At 40.4% G+C, this 23,772-nt stretch overlaps 1 protein-coding gene and 1 non-coding gene across 2 annotated transcripts; both read right to left on the bottom strand.

Moving 5' to 3' along the window:
- Positions 1–760: 760 nt before the first annotated feature.
- LOC131298759 (uncharacterized) lies at positions 761–22,066 on the bottom strand. The gene is made up of 22 exons (XM_058324231.1): positions 21,712–22,066; positions 16,598–17,005; positions 15,074–15,187; positions 14,682–14,986; positions 12,784–13,400; positions 12,524–12,693; positions 9,602–9,745; positions 8,160–8,207; positions 7,354–7,502; positions 7,219–7,267; positions 5,124–5,180; positions 4,158–4,346; positions 3,914–4,048; positions 3,416–3,477; positions 3,228–3,330; positions 3,027–3,141; positions 2,351–2,427; positions 2,138–2,275; positions 1,845–2,009; positions 1,455–1,568; positions 1,230–1,326; positions 761–1,114 (listed from the first exon to the last, which is right to left on the bottom strand). The coding sequence occupies exons 1-22, from the start codon at positions 22,021–22,023 to the stop codon at positions 1,020–1,022; spliced, it is 3,663 nt and encodes a 1,220-aa protein (XP_058180214.1). The 5' UTR covers positions 22,024–22,066; the 3' UTR covers positions 761–1,019.
- LOC131299317 (small nucleolar RNA snoR100) lies at positions 19,392–19,499 on the bottom strand. Its single transcript, XR_009190701.1, has one exon. It is a non-coding gene; the product is annotated as a small nucleolar RNA snoR100 (small nucleolar RNA).
- Positions 22,067–23,772: the final 1,706 nt, after the last annotated feature.

Genomic DNA, 23,772 nt, shown 5'->3' with positions numbered 1-23,772 from the left:
AAATGTTTTTCATAGAGAGAAACAGAGAATATGGGCAGATAGGGCCGCACTTCTGGTACTGACGGAGAACCGACTGCATGTTAGGCCCACTGTTGAGTCTCACATGGATAATCCAAACAGTTCATAAATTCTAAAATGATGTTTTGAATAACCCTGCGATGAATCAGATCAATTGGATACGTATAAATGATTTATCCAATCTTTCAACTTTTAATTCAGAGTTTAAAATCCTAAATCTGAATCGAAATTTAGAAATCAGATCGACCACTTACGCATATATTCAATTGATCTAATTTTTTCTAGGCGTACTCAAAAAATTAATTTAAAATTAGTGAATGGTTTGGATTATTCGCGTGGGACCCAAAAATGGGCCCCACACCACACACTGCAGGTACCCCATCGGTAACCCTACCATTTTGCGGTGCAAATAATCGTCTATCTTTGTGAATCATACCGGGCGGATCAATGGCATGAAGTTGGGAAAATGGCATGAAGTTGGGAAAATGAAGCCGCTAAGGTTCTTATTTTTCAAGTATTTATTTTCCGCTTTACAAGACAAGTTATTATCTCATAATATATCACATTTAATTCAAAAAATAAGTACAAACACACCTATTATCCTTGTTTATCTTTTTGGTTGGATCATGCCAAATCATCCATCCGTGTTGTGTTTTTCTCCAAAACTGGAACTCAGTTTTAGAATGGCATTATCATCAATCCATCAAAAACAAAGAGAAAACCCCGCATTATCATCAATCCATCAAAAACAAAGAGAAAACCCCTCGGATTATCGACTATGTGAACCATAAAGATCTGTGTAGCTGCTATACACCAAATGAACATTTGCTCAATTGTGAAGGCCAACCCAAGAAACTATCTTTTCTATTAAAAAAAAAAAGATGAAATAGGCCTCAAGAAAAACCAAGAGGTGGCATCACACCCTGGCTCAACAATGGGGAACTCATCTGGCGTGACAACAAACAATTGAATGAACTGTTGTATTAAAGATGTTTGTATAATCACGTGCTTGGTTGCATATCTCTGTTTCTCATGTAGGTTAGAAATTGGGAAGGTAATTCTGCAAGAAGTGATTGAACAACGGAGACCTCTCCACCTGCAAACCGAAAGATAAGACACTTAGCGATCATCAATTTCAGTAAGTTTAGCGAGTTTATAAAGATAAAAGTACACAACAGATTTTGTATCAGCTTTGAACAGTTTTGACATACTATGTACATCTCGAAACGGAACAAACTGGACTATATCACGGGATGCAACACGTCCAGTGGAACTTTCAAGTTTCTCATATTTATCTGCATCCAAAATCTGCAAACAGTGACCAAATTACTGGAAGTAAAAACACTTGGAGGGGACCGTACATCATATAATGGACAATGACTAGCTGGATGCAGAAATTTGACAGGATTCGAGTAATGGAAAGAAAAGTGAGGTACCTCCATCTCTTTAAAATCTGCCCCTCCAACTCCAACAATAAGGATTGATAATGGTAGATCGGATGCCATCACAAGAGCATCTTTTGTTTCTTGGAGATCTGTTATAACTCCATCCTGAGACAGTTTCCACAGAATTAAGTAAAACAGGAAATCAAACACACAAATTAACATGCCAGGTGCAAACTTTTGGTAGTACATATAATTTTCTTTGCCACTGAAATTTGCATCTAGACTATGGCAATGATCCTTTCATAAATTAAGAAAAAAGGGTTCTACTGGATTTCAAATATCGTTATTTTCTCTCACCCCTCCTTCCTGTTTTTTCTTTTCTTTTTGGCATAAACCAGCATCCCACTTTTTTGGCATAAGTGTCTGAAATCTGCTCCTTACCGTGATTATCAATAAAACAAAGTACTTTTGTTGATTATGTGCTAGAGCCTGGGCAGCAACCTGTGCAGCAGTGGTAATCACATGTCCAAAAAGAGTTGGGCCGGCAAGTGAAACGTTAAACAGTGCATTTGTATATGATGCCATAATTCCATGGATTCCTTCAACCTGGGAGAAAAGAAAAACCAGAAAGCTTTAATCCATTAAGTTGTGGTGAACAGGAGTCCAATAACGGAGCAAGTTAAGGCTACTTGCCAAATGGAGTCAAAATGGAATCGTATACTTGTACATTTCACCTCACAGTAGTTGCTGCTTCCATTTAGGTTAAAACAATGGGAGACTGGACCATCGATTGGACGGGCTCCAAAACCCCATGCAGGAAACCGCTTATCTGAATCATAGAACTGCAATACCTCTCCAACATCTAAAATTGCCTGAAATCAATGAATCAGAATCATATAGGTCCTTCTAAATAATAAGGAAAAAGTCACAATTACATAGGTTCTTACTCTCTGGTATGCATTTGGCCGTCCAGAAGGGTCAATATAATGTAATGAATCAGGGAGGCGGGGATTCCCATTGGATGCTGATAAAAAGGGATTGGAAGTTAGTAGTTTTTTTGAGCACGGAAGTTAGCAGTTAAGTATGTACAACCTAAAATACTGACTTTGGTGAATGTCAATGAACGAAATCAGTGGCAATGTGAAGCTAAAGAAGTTCCCCGTGTAATCAGTAGGGTAATAACCAAAGTGGTAAAATGTCCCCAGAATGCTCATGCGCACACAAAATATTCGAAAACAAACTTTCTAACATAGGATAGTCATGCCTCAAAGTAGTATTGGAAAATCAAAAACTGGAAAACAGATGAGCATAACTACTGATGCTACCACAATTTGTGGGAAAAAGAGGAATCAGTCAACATAAAATGAGTGCAGCTGTGAGTAATTATCCCACAGGTGAGGGGATAAAATAAGTCCAACTAAAGCAAAGCTGAGATATTAAGTACATGGAATGCAGTCCAACAATCAGAAAAATGAGACAGCAGCTCTACTTTAACACAAAACAAGCCCCTGGAAACGATAGGCTGGTTTGGAGTCTTTGGACCCATGGGAAGATTGTTCTTGGTATTGCAACATACATGATCTGGTATGAATCTGAACATAAACCCTTAAGGGGAATGAATACCTGTAAAATCAATGGCGACCATGAAATTCAGCTGACATCCATGAGACAAGTAGTCCAGGAATGTGTGTTCCACCTTCTCACAAAACTTGTCTACAAATAGCTGACTCTTGCAGATCTATGTCAAGGTAATAGCACAAGTTAGTCAGAAGCTAAGACTAAAAAACCTGATTGTGAAAATCCACCTAGCTCTCAGTACCTTACCTTCTTGTGATGATTATGTCCAACGGCAGTTGGTATGGATAAATGTTCCCCCTGCCCAACAGAATGAAGCTTTTCTAAGTCTGCTAGTGATTCCTGAACTTTTCTGAATAATCCCGGACAAAGAAGCAAAGTCAGTACGCCTGTATGTGGAAGGAAAAGAGAAGTACAGGAAAAAGGTCTCCACTTACCCAATTAAGTCGTGTTTACCATTGCTGTTGAAGTTAAAACACTCTATAATTAACGGTGTGTCCTGCACAATTTAGCAAGAGGGCATTGATGGAATAGATAGCATTATACAAGTGACCTAAGGGCAATAAATTCAAGAAAACATCAAACATCCATATTCCAAAACATAATTCTCATGTAAAGCAGATGTGGTCACTCAGCAGAACTAAATATCTAGCAAAGCTTCCTGATTTACCAACTTGTACGAAGAGTCGAAGACTAACTTGCCATTTCCACTTCTGATTGCAAACTTATCTCACATGGTAGTAAGTTACACATAGTAGACATGTAATGTCATCCTACTGGGTTGGCAATAACTGGACAAATAGTATAAGTTCGGTTGTTCATAAAAATATAATAAAAGCATGCCTAGTATTTGCAAAAGGAGTTATGCACACAGTGGATGACAGCAGATTCCCGTAGTAAATTGTAGAGTCTAGAATCCAAGGGAAATCCTTTACCTTGCTTCCAACCTGCTGAACATTCAGAGATATTGGTTTCCATGTCGGATTGAGATCATTTTGCAAAACCTCAGTTTTACAAATGGGAATGGGGGCACCACTCTCCACAGTTTTTGATATAACCAGAAAAGGGTCCTGAAAGAGAAACAATATTGCAACCATTGTCCACAAACATAAAGAAAAAGGAATACTCAAAGAGAAAAAAGAAAAAAAAAAGGATAAAAGAAAATGAGTAGGTCCATACACTTTTTGAGAACAGATCCTTAGATTCCAAATCGGAACACCTGAATATGAACTCTGTTCTAGTCTTTGAGATAACAGATTCTTCAGCATGAACGGTGAGAGTGCCAAAATTTCTGGAATGGTTTGAGCCATTAGATTCATCTTCTTGTACAAGATCTAAGGTCAATGACCTGTATGTTTTGGTGACTATCTACGCAGAAGAAATGAAAACTTTGTGAGGACAAGTTAAACTACCCTTGCGATACAATCATACAATATATGGTCTGTACAATAAAGGAGAAAGCAAGGAATGAAGTATTGCCAAAGAGGATTTCATACAATTTGAACTTGAGCATAGACTAGAACATCAGTAACATTCATGAAACTAACATGATACCATCTACGTAACAAGGTCTTCAAAATGCTATGTAGACATATCAATAGCTATTCCATTAACTGCCAATGGTGAAAGCCCTTTCATCATACGTTCTAGTTTTCCCATGTTTTGAGTATGTCGGATTAACATGCCATTTGATTCAACACAGATAAAAAAAAAGGGGGAGGGGGGGTGGGGGAGGGTGTTTGAACCTGTAATGGATAAAGCAGGAGAACTGGTAGCCAAATGCTAGTCATATGAGAAAAAGGTGAACTATGACACTATCGTATAGGCTGAACTTGGCTGGAATATCCAAGATGCTGAGTGCTATCATACATCAAACCCTCCCCCATCACAACCGCAAAAGAACAAAGATTGACATTTACAACTGTAAGATCCAACAGAGAGGGCAAATATTTGCAAGTTGCAACAATACTCTTGAAAACTGTAGCTGGTCGGTAAAGTTTAGAAATAGCTCATACAAGTCGTCCAATGATTTCATGACCTTAACATTCCTATCTTTTGCATGGGCTGCACACACGTGCATTTGTGCTAGTAATAGAGTAGTTTGAAGGGTTAATGTTCAACAAGTGAAAAACAGGTATTCTATACCTCAGACAATGTGCAAGTGGCCTCGCCGAGAAATTCCTGGTCATCCAGCTTAAGCATCTGCATCAGTGAAACTCATAAAGTATTTTTAAGTATTTGAACGTTGTCTCTTCCTAGTACTTGAATGAGACTCATACTGTATTCAATCATATGCGTGCAAGAAAGCACCTCATAGGTGAGATAACAAGTCATCCTAATATCCTATTATAACCATTAAAAAAAACATACAAATTAAAAGCAGGAAAACAGAGAAAGAATTGCTCCCCTTACAAACTAGTCAAATGTCTAATTGTGCTCATAAATGGGGCCACATATGCTTAATTTACATCTCCCCATAAACATTTCCATTTCATTTGATTGGATGGTGGCAAATTTAGTCTTAGCAAAAGAAAATCATACAAATCAATCATCCATAAGATGCACTTATCATCACATTGATTCAGGTTGGGAGCAGATTAAGAGCTAAGATATCCAATCATATACATTTATAACAAACAGGATCAGAAACATAAGCATGATTTTCAAACAATAATAGAATCAGGAAATGGTATATCCATGATAAGTTTGAGGCAGAATAAATCCAGATACAATTCGACATTTGGACTAGATAATTAGGTCTCCACTAATAGTAAGCATAAGTGTCATGATAGACTCTAGCTCCATATTTTCACTAATGCAATCAGTTACCCATTAACTTTGGAATAGTATCTGTGGTGGCCGGGTTCGGATAAGGACCAAAGGGTTTGGTCACGTCACTTTGGCAACTGGTCAACCCCAGGGGTCCACGGTTGACCAGTGACTCATGTGGTCTGCTTGCATGGAACGCCTTGTCAAAATGCTTGCTGCCGAGGGCACCGCCTAACGTAAGGAGGATCAGCAAACTCGTTCATCAGGGGTGATCACTGGTCCCTCACTCCGAACGTCCGGCGAGTTCTCGCCGGACCCAGGTTACTTGACGTAGGGGACGTCCTAGCCGGAGAGTGCCAGGCATCCTGGTCCGGATACACGTCTTGATACCGAGACACCACTTACCTCCTGACTTGGAGAGGAAGTCAGGTAGAGTTAGGCAAGTGGGAAGGTCAAGTGCCACGCCAGCTAAGTACCAGCAAGTGGCTGAAAGCTGGCGTGACATCACCCAAATAAGCGGAAAGTAGAGTTTGCAACAGGCTTTTTGGGAACAGCAGGTTTGTCAACACTCAACCTCTGCCCCAATCACCGAGCGCGTGGTGTTCACATGTGGGTTGGGCTCCAAGTTACCCCCACCTATAAAAGGAGGACTCCTCCTTCAGAAGGAAGTAAAGTCTTTTTCTCTCCCCTACCTACACATACTTACTCCGGAACCTCCCCTTTTACCCCAGGATGCTAACTTGATCATCAGAGTGCCCTTCTGGACTCCCAACGATCAAGGCTTGGCACTAGAGTGTTTACTGAGTGTGCAGGTTTCCATTTTCTCCAAACCCAAGGGATCAACCAAACCGACCAAGCTCCAAGACGGTTCACAACCGGAGAAAGTGCATACCACAGTATCTGATCTCTCTACACTTATTACATGCCTTACCCTACACAACATAAAAAAATAGAGTGAAGAAAACAGGCTATCACCACAAACATCTCTACGAAGAAGCACTAATTGCTCCATATTTCTAAGTTCCAGAAAATAAATCCTAGGTTTCTCATGTATTACAATATCAGATGTCGTTCACTCTGATTACCTGAGCTGTCTTCTTGTATTGTAGGATCAATTGACAATGCCTTATTCGTCCACTCAATACATCACTGATAATTTAAGAAATCTATTTTCACAAGCTTGAGGTTGTATAAAGTTTGGATTGGTTCAAGACTAAGTGTTTTCTATCTCCGCTACTTTCTACTTCCAGCGTCCTTATTTTAGACACTAACATATGCATTTAAATTTGTCCATGTTAGATAGAAGATAAAAATTTTGTCACCATGTGAAAACAATCCACACTAGTTTAAACATCTCATGAAGTAATTCAACAACTTTGGATAGGAGTATGTACTGAAGGTAGAAAGGCATTTAAAAAGTTCCAGTCTCTGCAGGAAAAAACCTTGAAAAGACAGCATCTTAAAGTTATACCTTCACATCTAGATCATGCCACTGACTGTCAACATCATACACGCGAAACCTGTGATAGAAGATGTAATTTCTCAAGGTACATGAAACTCGACTATAAATTCCGGGAAAAGCAGAGATAGAAGTATTGGAACTTACAACAAAGTCTGCACCACCTCAAAATGGTAGGCCACTGTATGCTTTCTGATCCACTTGGGATTCAACGAATTTAAAACCACTTCGGTACGCCCAATCTCTTTAAGTACTCCATCTCTCCCCTTACCGTAAATAACTGCCATAGGGTCACTCTGGAAAATAAATGCAAAACAAATGCCTTATCAGATCGCAACTGCTTTCAAATTCAATAATAAGACTGCTAAAACCAAAATGGGGATCAAGATCCCATATTGGCAACTTATATTCTCAATAGCTGAAGGCACATACAGATATGGAACTTGTAATGGAGGTTACAAGTAGACACAGCACTTAATTAGTGAACTATGACGAGACGGAATAATTTTAAAACATCGAAACAGGGTTTCTATGCACGAAGCCCTCATTTTATGTCCGTACATTACACGTTTAGTACAGCAGTTACCTTATAAATTCCGAAAACGTTTTATAGCTGAATGTTTTTCCCTTTTTCTGTCGTCGGGCTTAAGCTTAAGACTCCATGCAAAGGCTTGTTTCATCTTTGCTTTTACATTTCTTGATCATTAGATACGTACTAGGAGACATTGCCAACATATTTGGGTGACAATACGGGGTTAGAATGGATGGTGAGGTGGTTTGATTTCTCGCTCAACAGCCGAGCAGGGGACACGCGTGTACTTGAGTGTTGGATAGTCAGTAACTCATTCATATAATTTACGTCAAAAGTTGCTTTTACAATATGGAATTTTTCAGCAAAAAACAATGCATCAATTCAATGTAAAGTCCATATTCTTACAAACTGAACAACAAACCTTGGAAAGCGCATCCCGATCATGTAAGTTTGAAGCAGATAATGATAACTGCACAATTTTGTGGAGAAAAGTAAGGCTAATGAAGGCAGATAGCATACTAAACAAGCCAATTTGGTACTTTAATTAAAGAAGCTCAAATACATTTAGAATTGCATTTGAACTAATTCTATCAATATAAAGAACCTCGAGAGGAGGAAGACAGGTTATAGACAAATGCAAAATAGCTCAACCCATTCAGCCCACGATTCTGTTGAGATGGGCTCACCTAGCTGAAATCAAGGTGATCTTCAGCTTAGATTTTATGCCTGAAGTTAAGTTATGACCAAGCTTGATGAAAATTGCTTTTAAAAAATTAGGAGTTCGCTCGAAAGAGAAAACTACTCTATCAAGAATAAGAAATCAGGCTCATGTTCTTTTTTTTCAGCGCATGTATGGAACATTTGTTCGTCAGCCTAAACTTCTACTTCCACTTCCCGCAATACAAAATGCACGGTGCTTACGGAAATGGCTCTGGGTTGCGATTAGGTGTGGCCTATAGTTCCAAGATTTGGCAAAAGCTTGAACTGAACTCAGCTTGTGTGAACCTAAAACTCCGGTAATGCAACGTTATAGGAATAGTTACCAATTGAGATCTTCAAGTATTCCCTAATAAAGCATCCAGTTGAAATGTCGGCGTACCCTGGCAGTTTCCCATAACAATCACCCTACAAAAGATTGCAAGCCCTTTTGTCTCCATGTAATTTCATAGATTTGTGTAGTTCGATTTCCTAGATAGAATTTATCAATTGACAACCTATCAACGAAAGAAACTTAATGCTAATGCACAAAAAAGTATCAAGATAAGCAAATTGCCGTTAATCATTTGGCCAACTCTCTTGCATTACCCAATACAGAAGTTTCCCTACCGACTTAAACGATAACTCAGCACCTAACCTCTTCAACCGAACAATGCTTCTCAATGTACTCATATCCAGTTACATTTAGGTTCTAGCTAATGTTGCCTCCAATCTAATTCGCTCAACCTCATTCGAAACCGGACAAATCAATTTCCTGTTGCATGCTGATGCTTTCATTATTAGGACGTGCATGTTTAGATTACGATACCGATATCAAGTAAATAAATCAAAGTAAATTTTGCTTTTACCGACAAGTGGCCTCTCTGGGCATCCCTTCGAAATCTACAAGTTCTCGATTGTATCCATTTACACTAGACGGATCCAAATTAAACTAGTGGTGCTTCCCATCACACTCGAAAATAGTTAAACGAGCTATTAGGTTGAATTTCCGACACTTGACTCATGTACTTTTGGTTTAGTAAAGTTCAGTCGTACTTGAAAATGCTAGACAAAAAGCCTCGAAGAACACGTGCTTATGCATACGTACTGTTATGAGATTCGGGGAAATTGATTGCGAAATGGAGAAGAATAGAGTGAATGAGGAACCTCGATCTGAGAGAAGAGACCGTGGTGGCCGTGGGATGTCAGGAAGTAATCAACAGCGTCGTTAGGGCCGCCACCCGGAGAAAAATCGGCGCCGCCAACCGCTGTACCTCCGCCGCCGTCACAGCAGTTGCCCATTTTGGCCCCCTAGTAGTAGTTTACTAGTTTGTGGAGAAGGGGGAGAAAATGAACGTGCAGAAAAGGCCAAGAGAAATACAATACGTTAGTTGAAGAGAGAGAGAGAGAGACAGAGAGAGAGGATCGGGGAGTTAAGCGAGGCCCACTTGTCTGGCCAACGCCGCGTTTAACGACCATGGAGGAGGAGGAGATGGACTCCTCTGCGATGCGATGCGTTCCTGTACACTACACCCTATTAAGTTTTACCCTTCTACTATGACCTACTATCATAGACCATCACACGTGTTGCCAGGATAGAAGGATAAACGAACCAAGCAGTTCGAACAATTCAAATTTAAAAGCTCGTTTGATAGTATTAATTTGTTACATTATTTAATCGATCTTTTCTTTCTTGGGCTCGTTAAGTTTTCAAACTATAGTTTAAAAAAATTGTAAAAATTGTACTACTTGGCTTATACTTTTCTTGATATTAACAAAATTCTTACTCATATGTTCATGAGACTTGATTGAAACTCGCCATCGTTAAATTTTTAAATCTAACTTGAAAATTTTTGGCTTGCACATTTCCTGATATTAACAAAATTCTTACTCAAAAGATACAGTAGTACTATTAGTGTGACGCTAAATCAACTTATTATGGCGTCCCTCACACGATAGCTCATTCTATACTTTTAATCCACCATATTGCTCCATACTTCCCTTTTATTGATCTATCCCAAATCCACATTGATAATTCAAGTCGTTGATCTCGAACATTCCATGCAAAAAAAAAAAAAAACATTCATGTAAAAAACCAGTTTGATTGGATGTCCATAGATATTTGAATTACACGTACAAAATGGACAACAAAATACAATTTAATCTTAAACTATCTGAGTTATTAACATACTTATTAAAATCCAATCAAGCTGATTTTTAACCTGAATCCTTCCCCTCCGCAAAATCAATCCCGCCGCACAGGGCTGTGGGATCTCAAGATTTACTTAACTATTTCTCTCTCCCTCTAGCTTCTCTCTCTCTCTCTCTCATCTCGTCTCATCTCATCTCATGTGATGCCGACCAGAAGTAAAATCATTATTTATCAAAGAGTAGGTGAATTATATGTCTTGATTCAGATGTATAACGGCTATGTGCTGTTGGATCACCCCCAGAACAGTACAAAATTTCACCATCGTTGATTCATTTTCGACATCATGATATAGATCTTTGAGTATGGTCTCTCGGAATAATGTCTTCTGGTCCCACAACTTTAGAACCTTACCAAAAGTATGCGAATAATTAGGAGGATGTACTATGACCAAAAAAAGGGACGATGTAGTGCTTTAGCAGCCTTAATATTATTATTTTTTTGAAAATTCAACTGTCCGGATCAATTTTTATTATCGACGAAAATAACATTTTATTAAAAAAACTTGATAAGAGTATATCAAGTTGGGAGAAAAGAGAAGGGAATCCAAACAAGGACCGGATGAAAAAACCAGTTTTTTTTTTTTTGAGGGAGGGCAAGAGGGTAATTTCACCTACCAAACTCAAACACACCGGATGAAAAAACCAGTTGAGACAACCCAAACACACCCAAAGGGCCAAGCAGTGCCTAGGTTAATTAACGCGCACCTCGACTGATTTTGGGGTCCGATGCCACTGCCACTTGCAGGTGTCTCAATTAAAGTCAGAGTAAAACACCGTATGGATTGGCCCAAAAGAAGTTGATAACACCTAGGGCCTGTTTGGATGCAGGATAAGAATTGGGGGTATTAGTTATAAATGAAAGATACGATAGTAGGGAGTATTATGTAAGAAGGGTGGACCCACATTGATTTGACGGAGGGATTAAATAGTACTTAGTTTGGATGAGGAATAAAATGGGAGGATAAAATTGTTTTGTAATTGAAATGAAAGAGAGAGAGAGGGTATTATGTAATAACTCCCCAAAACCTCCCCATAAATAATCCCCCCTCCGGAGGTATTAGGGAGTACAATATAATCCGTGCTTAGCTAATACTCCCTCCATTTTACTTCTCAAACGAGGTCTTAAGGCTGGACCCACGAACTAAAAGGAGATATCACAATCTCCTTCACAATACCCCATCCAAATAGGCCACTAAGATCTTAGGAGTGAGCAAATGAGATATGAACTAGCTTACAATATTAAAAATCAATAACTTGGCAAAAGCAAACACCAAACAAATGGGTACTGCTTTCTGTTTGAGTTATTTTAAGCTGGCATATCAAATTGGAAAATAATTTCCGATGCAATAGAGCAAAATTCTGCACCCACTGTCAGATGGAGATTGAAATCGCTACAAAACAACAAAAAGTGAACCGTTGGATCCTCAAAAACAGTGATGGAAAAAGTGAAAGACAAAAGCTCATGCGTTCCTTTAACCAGGGAAGCTTCTTCTTTTTGGATCCTGAGGGCTTGTTTGATTCACTAGATTATAAACCATGGAGATCCCAATTTCAAAAAAAAACCAAAAAATTGAAAGCTTTAGTGCACCCGCCACACTAAAGCTTTCAAACAATATAGGAATGGGAGGGGCTATAGTGCACCCGCCACACTACACCGTGTAGTGTGGTCGATCCGGCCGTCCATCTCAGCACGGACGGCTCGGATTTAATCCGAACTCCTATAAACCCTAGCCGTCCAAAAAGTTAGCAAAGGTTTATTTTCTTTTTCTTTTTTTAATTCTCTGCTACACACAGATGTTCTATTGAACATCAACTGAACAATAGCAATGGTAGGAATTCAATCACATCCCAAGACTTCTAGTACCCGCTTGGGGTTCATCGGTATACCTGATTGGTTCCATCAAAGAAATAATTGAAAGAGACAGGAAAACTACTCATGGGCGTTCTGGGAAACTGACCATGTGGATGCATAACCGGGGGACCTTGAGAAGTTGCAGGAATTGGGGGCGTTCCGGGAAACTGCCCATGTGGATGCATAACCGGGGGACCTTGAGAAGTTGCAGGAATTCGACCTTGAGAAGTTGCAGGAATTGGGGGCGTTCCGGGAAACTGCCCATGCGGATGCATAACCGGGGGACCTTGAGAAGTTGCAGTAATTGGGAAGGTACTGTAAGACCTCACAACATCCTCCCGCTGTTGATCAAATTCTCTCCCCCCATGCGGATGATGCATAACTGGGGGACCTTGGGAAGTTGCAGGAATTGGGTAGGCAGTGTAGGACCTTGCAACATCCTCCCGCTGCTGATCAAATTCTCTCCCCCCATGCGGATGATGCATAACTGGGGGACCTTGGGAAGTTGGAGGAATTGGGTAGGCAGTGTAGGACCTTGCACCATCCTCCCGCTGCTGATCAAATTCTCTCCCCCCATGCGGATGATGCATAACTGGGGGACCTTGGGAAGTTGCAGGAATTGGGTAGGTAGCGTAGGACCTTGCAACATCCTCCCGCTCCTGATCAAATTCTCTCCCCCCATGCGGATGATGCACAAGTGGTGGACCAAGAGAAGTTGCAGGAATTGGGTAGGTGGTGTAATATCCGGCAACATTCTTCCGCTGCAGATCGTACCCTATATCGAAACGCGGAAGATGCGTAAGTTGTGGACTATGAGAGGTCGCAGTAGTTGGGTAGTTGTAGTATCCAGCAGCAATGTTTGCAAATTGGTCACGAGGGGCCATCTGCTGCAGTCCCGCATACCTGTGACAGCAGCAATATCATGACAAGTTAAGTTTATTACGACATCTAGATAATAGAGCTAAGTACAAAGAACACAAGGATATACGTGGTTAGCCTTAAAAGTTTGGAGCCACAAAGTAAGATGCGGAGAGGAAATTATTGCGAAGAGGAGCTACCAAAGAGCAGGCAATATAACTGACTCTCTCGCTAGAGACCCTAGAGCACCCAAAAGGCCCCTTACACAGTAAACGCTAGAATACAAACTGGATAGAATTATCCCATACCATTAAATGGGTTGGGCCTCCTAACAGGTTGGTATATTAATCGGGCTGGAAGGGTCTTCAACGAGTTATGAGCATAATACGGGAATTCAAGGCACTCACAACAACTTCTGTTGCACTTTCAGAAGTAGCTTTAAGCATAAAAGAAATATGCATTCATAGGAACGAGATTAGAACTGGGAATATTGAAGAAGAAAAAATCTGTCACTTTATGAAGTAGATTCAACTTTCAAGCAAAGGAGAAATATGCAATTTATGGGATGAGATAAAATCTGAAAATATTGGAAAAAGCCATATATTTATACGTTCTTCTTCCACAACAAACTCGACGGAAGCATGCCCATAGATAATGAATTTCCTATCTAGGACGTGGTACATGAAGAAACTCTCAATGACATCAAATGCCACTTGCTCACAATCTCCAGTCAGAATAGAGCTCTGATCTTCTCAAAACTGCTTCTAAGAATGAAATCAATTAACTCCACAACATTGTCAAGTAGTTTTCTTGGTTCCACAAGCAAATCATGTTTGCATATTGGTCACAAAGCAATAGGAAATCTGTTATCATGACAAAATTCAGACCAAAAGCTACCCAGTTTTTCTCATTCATCTCCAATGACACTTCACTGCCCCACCACAGACAATCAATGAAAGGGGGAGAACATATGCCATGTGAAGGCACAATACGATTTTTCAAGCCAAAAGGCGGCAGCGGGGGACCTCCTTCGATGGGGTGGTCGAATAAGAAAGTTCTGAAGTCAAGCCCTTCTATATGCCATAGGACCTTAGTAGGTAGTGGAGAAGGGATTTCCATGGGAGGGTATTGACGTTTTAGCCCCTCTTAAAACTTCCTTTTGGTCTGGTGCAAAGATTGTTAGACCAAAGGTAAACCAAGAAACACAATGGTGTCATCACTATTGACATACAAGAATTGGCCACATAACCTAGGTTCCAAAGTTCGCCAAGAGTTTCAGTTCCAAGCCGAATCAGTTTCAACCACGGGTATCCAGAAACAAATTACCTGGAATAAGGGTCCCGCGTTATCTGGGCATTATCTTCAGCCAAGTAAGGACGTTGACTCTCTGCATAGTAATATGGGTCATTTAGCACCCTTTGTTGAACAGAATGAGGCTCAACTATAGGTGCTGCATAACCAGGCTGTGCTCCAGCTAGATACGGATCCTGTGAAGGAGGCAGCATCAATGGGGGTTGGAACTGATCCACTAATGCTGGATGTCGAATTGCCTGTGATGGAGCCACCTGTGGAACTGAAGCCACTGATGCTGCAGTACTTAATGCCGGGAACAATGATGAGAGATCCTTTACCTGCATTTTAGTGGCAATTTTGTCAACAAGATGAAACAAGACATGTGTGAACAACCCCGCCAGTAAAGAAAATGGGGGCAAACTCACTTGCTGGCGGGTGAGTTCTGCTTTAAATTTGAAGCCCTCGTAGTTATCTCTTAGAGCAAACTTAAAAACAGTCTCATGCAGGGGCAGACATTCTTTATGAATCGCAAAGCTCACCTAAACAAGAATAATTGCAAATAACATTATCAAAAATATATAGATCAAATAAATAACATTCAGATCTCAAATACAAAATAGCAGCGTAGAAGCAGCTTATGAGAAGAAGAATAATAATTCATGAATTCTGAATTGGAATTGCCCATCTCCAAACAGTGAATTGAGAGTCGAATCATGAATAGTAAGGATTCATAATACTTTCTTATTACATGGAAGAAAATACTCATTCAGATATAAAAGACATACTACATATTCGAAAATTTTCAACCTAAATTGGTGAAAAAAATGACATTTCAAATGATGATCAGGTGTTCCAATACGTAAGACACGCTTCTATGCCAAGAGATGCATGTGGTACCCACTGGTGGAAGGGGAAGGAAAGCTGGAATGCCAACAGGCATCTAATTTTGAGTTCTCCCCACCCAAGTGTACCCATCCGGGCAGTCCAGTGCCAAAGTCACGCAATGGGTAAGTCTTATCCGTGGGTAATGAGCAGGCATTTTACAAGAGGTTTCCAAATTTGCACCTACATTTGTGAGGTTCCGTTGAACCATGTACTCGGGTGGGTGCAAGGCCAGATGATTTAAAGTGAACTTCCCATTCATTCAATATTGAAGATCACTCACGACTTGTTCGTTTTGGTATTTGGATTTTGGATTTTGAGTGGAGAGAGATAGAGAGAGAAATGAGAGCAATGATTGAGAGAAAATTTATTGGCGACCGTGCGCAAAGAGAGAGTCCAAAATCCCAAATCCCAAACCAAACAAGCTCAGATTCATGACTAACTGCCAAACTTATTCGAATTCCAAGAGCTCGGATCAAATTAGTAATCCTATATTATTGCCTGCACTACAATTTCTGACAATCCACATGATATATACATGCACATGAAAGATGTTACACAAGTCCCGCAAAAGATCGGCACCATACTTTTAACCATCTCATATTTTTCTTGTCAACCATTCCCGACAGAAAAAGAAACAAAAAAACAAAGCCATACTCTCAAATTTCCAAGCAACAACTCGCCAGTCTTTACACGATGCGTAGCTATTTGCAATACATGCAACTCATCATTAATGTTTATATAGAAAATACAACATCACCAAAGACTTCATGTGACACAGAGCTATGACAATAACCCAATGCCCTCCAGCTAAGGCACCGTCACAAAGGATTAAAAAAGATTTGTTATGGAAGTTTGTCTGGGCAGAACATAACAGATTCAGCTCTGAGAGGACTTAAATGGTATAACATAGAAGTCATCCACAAGGACCACAAGTCCAAAACTAAGGAAAGAGCCTCAATAAGAGAGGTTTCTCTTCTGGCTCCTTATACATTTTCGTTAGCATTCAATCTTCATTAAAGAACTCTGAACGGTTGGGTCACAGAAAACAACACTACAGGGATTACCTGTGCAGGAAAATTTCCTCCAAAAGCAGAAGGTTCCAAGTTCATTTGTCCATCAGAGGTTGCCTCATATACACCATAGAGAAGCTTCACGTCGTAATCAAATAGAAAAAGTTTCATGCCTTTCTTGACCTTCTCTACATCTTCCCTTCTTCCTGCAGGAAGGCCAAAAACACGGTACCGGTAACACTCTGGTTTTGTCCTTGCATTACACATAAAGATAAATCCAAGGCTCTTCCATTTGTTCTTGGCCTTTCTTTTTCCCAACAAGGTATGGGCTTGAGGAGTCTCACACGGAGAGACAAGAGCAGGAGGTATAACTCCAGTGTTGGCATCTGGCTGGCTTATAGTCTTCTCCCCTTTGCCTTCGAACTTCTTCCCTCTTCCTTTTGTCCTTGCCATAAGTAAAGACTGTTGTAGTAAATCAAATAACAAGGAATCACTTAAATGACAGTTGTCGCACCATAAGGAATGTGACAGACAATTAAAGAACATTTCAATAATAAACTATGACAGCTGCTTGAATAGGAAAAATATTAAAAACTGCTCCTCCGAACAGATGCAATTGTAGTTCATAGAAACTGATTTTGTTGATCCTGCACTTATTTCATGTGTATCTCAGCTTCTCAGATGTGGATTTCACAAAGCTTGCATATTGGGGAAAAAATTGTATTCGGTCTATCAGTCAAGTGATTTGTTTCAACATTTATACTGGAATTCCATCAGTCTATTTCTGCCACACACACTATGATGCACGGACACGGGAATTCTAAAAAAATGGGGACACAGACACGATGGGGGACACACCACGTGTATATTTAGTTTGACCCCTGAAATTGTTTAAAAACTACAGTTTAAAAAAAAATACACTTTGACCCCCTGTCGTGTCCCCATCGGTGTCCCCACGTGTCCCCAGTCGTGTCCCTCTAAAACATTTAAATTAAATTATGGGACCCGCCACGTGGTGTGTCCCATACGTATCTCTGCCATGTCCCCATGTCCGACACTGCAATTAGGGCTGTCCACAGGTCAGGTTTGGTCAGATTCGGCTTGGACCCGACCCGACTACTTGTCGGATTTTGAAATATGAACCCGAGACTAACCGAACCACTGGTCGGGCCCCGACCGAAATGTTGTCGGGTTGTAGTTGTTGGATTTGGTTGGGCTGTCGGACTGAAAAAAAAAAAAAAAAACTTCACAGTTCATTCAAAAATCAGGAGAGAGATCGAGGAACCCATAAAAATACAGATCAAGGAACATCACTTTTTATTTTAAAAAATAAATACATACAAATCCTAATCAAGAACACCAAACCTCAAAAACTGATGGTTGAAAGAAGTGCACACAAACACAGATTCACATCGAGGACGTCTGGGTATTATCACATCGAGGACGTCGTTGAGGACGAGGTGGAGCCGCCGGTGTAGCCGGTGGAGGAGTAGTGGAGAAGCAAGCGGAGGGTGTGGTTGGGCCGTGGGGGAGTTTGGTCTTTGTCCTCCTATAAGAGGACTCCATTAGAGAGAGAGAGAGAGAGAGATGTGGGATCGAGGTAGAGAGAGAGGTTCGTGCGTGAGGGACAAAGGGAGGCGGGTGTATGTCTGGATAATGAAATGGGGATTAGGGTTTTTACTCTTTTTTTTCCTTATATATATGTATGTCGGGTCGGGTCGGGTCGGGTCGGGCCACCCGAGAAGTTATTTGGTGCATCCGACACCCGACCGACTAAACACAAAATTCAACCAAATCAACCCGAATCCGACCCAAATCTAATCAGATCCGTCCACTGTCTCATTTTTCGGGTTGGGTTCGGGCGGGCCGAATCCATGGACAGCTCTAACTGCAATACATCAACCTCTAGAGGTGTCGGTGTTTCATAGCTCGAACACAACATCTATCCTAATAAGATACGAAGCCACCTAGAGTCAATAAACCAAAGACCCACATTTAATATTCTCTCTTTATATCTAGTCTGGCCCGGGAATTACAAGCCGACAAAATCAATTGACCACCATAACGTTAATGGAGCCTATTGCACACTGTTTACTATCAACGTGAAACCACTACAATATCAAAGGCCATAACGTTAGTCGGCAATTGGCATAATAAAGAGCTAAAAACTTTCCAAGGAATAACTTTTCTACATATTTCATGTAGAATTTTTTTTTTTTTTTTGTTGGGGGGGGGGGGGGGGGGGGGTTTGTTGTGGTGCTACGTCAGTCATGACTCTCTCTGCCAAAACTCCTTCGCTCCTTCTACACTTGGGAAAAATAATTCTACCCTCCGATCCATTTGATTCAGTCCTTGGGCTTAGCTCAAGTGACCTATCCCCTTGTGATAGGATTCCAATTTCCAAGATAAGGTTGTGGATAAGGCGCAGCATTGAGCCTAAACTACTAGTAACATACAAGCATCCTACAGTGTGACCAAAACCAAATACATTTGATTCCCTTTTCCTACAAAAATTCCTTCCCTTTCCTTTTTTGCACAATGGAGCTAAAATTGACTTTCCCAAAAACTTCCAAGTGAATTTGGGTAATCCAAAGAACTGTGCTTTTAAATTTCAGAAAAAATTCTAGTAATTTCTTTGTTAACAATTACTTCCCATTTAAGAAATCAAAATTGAACTTTAGTTCATCTTTCACCACAACACACAATAGCAACAGAAGCAACAGAACCCATTTAGTCCCCAATCATTGGGGGTATGGACGGAGGAGGATTGAAGACAGACCTAACTTTCGGCAATATGCACAAAGTGGTTGCTCACAAAATACCACTGAAACAGTGGCCTCCTTATACCAATTTTGCTGCGGAACCATGCCCCCAAATCAAAGCCAAATAGCAACAGAGAGAGCAGGCCTAGAGACCCAAATCAATTTATGTGCACATTACTTTTCCAAATTATACATATTGTGTCGATTCAAGGCGTACCAACTCTTTGAATCTTGACCTCGTTCCCATAAAAGAAAAATAATAGGCTGACTCTTGCTGTTATTGACCAAGTAGAGGGGCTCTATCAGTCTTTTCCCAAAGATGGAGATAGTAGCCGGAGGAGATCGGAGGATTTTCCAAGGTAGGCAATGGGGTTGGGGTGGAACATGAGCTTGGCTGAGAGAAGATATATTAGGTAATTGATAAGCACTCAAGAGTGAAAATAATAGGGCTTATCTCTCTCATTTTTGTCACACACATGCGCACAACTTGCTTGATTTGAACAATATTGCACAAAAGGTGTGTTTTTGGCGTTTTCAGGTAAATCGTGTGAATAAGGCGCATTTGAAGGCCATGGATAGCCCCGAGTGTGTCCAAACACCCAAGGCCACGTGGTACTCCGCGACCGAGTCCCTAAAGTCATGAAAAGAAGCTTTGAAGCATACTCGAGATGCCCATGGGTCAAGGGAAGTGAGGGAGATGCGAGGATTTTACCAAAGCAATTCATCTTCCGACCAATTGAGGGTATAATCGCCATATCTTTTGAAGTACAAATTATTTTTTATCCAAACCACTTAGGTTAGAAAATAGACACAACAAGCTTTCCAACAGTCCAAAGAACGCGCAAATCCGAGTTTGGAAGCGTTCGGAGTGAGCCCGCAAAGTTGTGCAAAATCCAGCGAGCTATGAGATATCGATACCTCTTTTTGGGGTATTGATACCAATGAAGCCAAATTTCCAAAGAGCTTTGAGATATCAATACCTCTTTTGGGGGTATCGATACCAATTGCCTACGCGAACCATTGTAATGGGATTTTTGTAATTATTTTGTAAATGGGGTATATATATCACCCTTAGGCCGTTTTTAGGGCATCCTCCATTTTGAGGACTTCTCTCTCTACCTCCCTCCCCTCCCCTCCTCTCCTCTCCTCTCTTCTCGAGCTCTCCTTCTCTCTTCAAATGAGGAGGATCGCTAAGGTTTTGAGACTTTTTCCTTCATTAATGTTGTAAGTATACTTGTGCTCTTCATTAATCTAGCTTTTATTTCAAGTTACAAATGTTTTCATTTCTCTCTATGTTTTTCCCTTGTGTTTACACCCACTATGGGTGAGTAGTGATCAAGACTTGGTCATGGGGTGATTCTACCCAATGATTTAGGTAATTTAATGGCTTCTCTCAATTTTTGTGCTTAATGTGGGTTGTGAATGGATTAAGTTCTTATCTTTATGTAACAAAATCTGGGGTTGTTTAACCTCTTTGATTATGTGTAGGCAAGGACTTGATCTCTTGCCACATATGATGCTTGGAGCTATGTCACTCTAATTGTTTGCCAAAATGCCTCAAAGAACTTGTTAAGCTCTAATCTTGTCTAAACTTAGGGTTGTTAACTTCTATGATTGTGTGTAGACAAGTCTCCTTGGCACACACAATGCTTGGAACCATGACACTCTATGTGTTTGATAAAATGCCTAAATGAGTTCCTTTCCATTTACAAACACCATTGTATGAGTTAAACTTGATTTTCATAGCTAAATCTCCCAAGTGAGAGCAAATGACTATAACTCTCACTTGAGTTATCAAAGAGAAGCATTAAACGGCCTAAGTTATGGGTGGATTAATTCCCTAGACCTTGCCGCCTTTAATTTCTAGTCAAACTTCATTTTCAATCAAAATTAGGAGGTAGAGAGAAATTCCACCACTCAAAAGCTGGCCGTATTGACGCCAAATCCAAAGGTTGGCGGTCCTAATGCTAAAAACCCTTTGTAAATCAAACCTCCAGCCTAGCTCCATTGGCTCCCTGTGGATTCGATCTCGGACCCGAGTTTATTATGCCACAACCGACCTAGCCCTACGCTTGGGGCACTCTTTACTACAACACACTTTGGTCGAGCAAGCAGTAATAGATGCCCCAATCGCAGTGCAAGGCGTGGATAGCTAGTATTCTGTTTCAAGACTGAATCGCTGCCGTCTTGAGCGCCTTTGGGTACCTTCAAGTGACCGTAAGAAGCAATAAGGCAATTGGTCAGTTGCAAAACCAAACTTGCAAAAAGGACTTTAGTTCCTCAAAGGCTTCAATTGACATCGATGAGTAACCATAAGCAGCACCAGATGCAGCATATATAGATCAGGAAAAGTAGTACCGTTAGCTTCAAAAAGGAAACTGGTCTTTTTTTGTGGTAGCTTCTGACCTGTTTTGTCTGCAAATCTTGAATGTACTCGGGGTAGCCGAGGCCACGTGCGTCTATGCTGTTTCCCCTTCCCCCCATCCCTCGGCACTTAGAAATATCCCATACATCATTGTACTGTTGCATTCGGTTCTTCGACCACTCCAACCCTATTCCGTTCTTCATGAAGAGGGGGCTGTCAAGAGGCAGCCCATGGGGGAGGGCTTGTAAAGGAACTTTTTGATCAGACTTCTCGCTGATGGGACGGTTCCACTCATACTTAACGACGGATAAATCCTTGTTGAGGAAGCCTTCAGACCCATATCCGGGTAACATCTTTTTACTTGATTGCCTCCTGGTAAGGACACACTTAAGAAGGCAAGCACATATAGCGCCTTCTTCTGCCAGCTTTTCCTACTCAGGTGTTGAGTTTGTCAACAGGGGGTTTGACAAACACCAGCAAGGGTCTACAAAATACCATTGGTATTCTTACAAAAAAGGGGAATATTTACAAGTAATAAGTTATCATGCTATCCAATTCTCCACTCAAATCTAGCAAACAAGCAGAAGATTGGATTGATCAACTCTTATGGGGCCAGTCCATACGGGACTTTGCCCTGGCTTTAATCGCAGACTCTCTGCTAGTGGACTATGAGAGTGCTATCCCACGGATTAGTCAAGCGTGCGTAAACTGGCCAGGACACGCTGAGGTTTTTAAAAAAAAAGAGAGAGATTCGATTGACAATAATACCGAGATTACCAACAAGAGGTACTTCAACTGTTCAACACCACCAACAAAATAGAGGAAATCAATTCAGGAAAATAGCATTTTGTCATCCAACGTACTGAAGAATCAGAAATTGTGTAAACACGTAGACCTGTAAGAGTACTGGATTTCTATTTCAATCCAATTTCGTTACCAGTTAGTACCACCATTCAACTCGTACAAGACTGCCGTACACTTACAAATGAAGCACCAAAAACTAGGTAGAAAATGCAGAGCTCGTAACATCGAAATCAACTACAGTCTACTATCAAAGCGTAACTCACTAAGCATACATACATATACAACCCTAATTATGCCACACAGAGAGAGAGAGAGAGAGAGAGAGAGAGAGAGAGAGAGAGAGCATAATTTACCTAAACAGGGGAAACTTGGTGGTTGCAGAAGTAGTGGAGGGCGAGGAGAGAGAATATGCCCTAGACAGCAACGAAGGGCAGAGAGAGGGGGGAAAGGGGAGTTAACTGAAACGTACTTTCCCCACGTCTCTCCTCTTTCAACTTGTTTTTGCTGCAAACTCTTGTCGTTCTGGGCGATTTATTTATTTGTTGGCTCGCTACAGATAAAAGGATGCTTACCGATGGTCAGTTCAAGAACACCTTCTTACAAAAACAGGGAGTACGTAATTATTTCATATTTTCAAATATAAAAATAATTTTTTAATTTTTTTTATCGTTCAAAAAATCTCAATGAGATATTTCAAATAAGATCTATATTGCATATTTTTATACTTTAATAAGCCCATTATTTTTGAGCTTGAGATTACCTTCTTAAAAAATACAGTGAAAGTGCTTATTTTGCGCTCTGAAACGATTATAAGCATATGTTTTTCGCAAATTTCTAGGCAGCTTTGTCTCCTTTCATACGTCAACTAAAATACTATTCCCCCATTCCTAATCGAGAGTCCCTCTTAGAAAATTCAACTTTTTTGGGAAACATGTAAGCATTACACCTATTTTTCACATATTTAAGTATTACCCATATATTTTACTTATTTTGTACCATTTGTATTCACATATGAGGGATATTTTTGGAATTCTATCAAATTTCTACTTCTATTTTTGAAAATGGACAATCATTTTCGAACATTCCAATATGGAATAAGGGAATATCAATTAAGAATGGAGTGAAAATAATTTGACTATTGCCATCTATATAATAAAACAGAGCTGTGTTTGAATCCAAAGACAACCAACGCTCCAGATTTATCCCCTCCTTCCTCATAAATCAACGCCCTCCATTCTACAAAATGGCATGCCCTCCATTCTACAATGGCATTTTGGTAGATATTTGATCCATCCAAG

This window comes from Rhododendron vialii, chromosome 8a, assembly GCF_030253575.1.
Source record: "Rhododendron vialii isolate Sample 1 chromosome 8a, ASM3025357v1".
NCBI lineage: Eukaryota > Viridiplantae > Streptophyta > Magnoliopsida > Ericales > Ericaceae > Rhododendron > Rhododendron vialii.
This window is presented reverse-complemented; position numbering and strand designations above follow the sequence as displayed.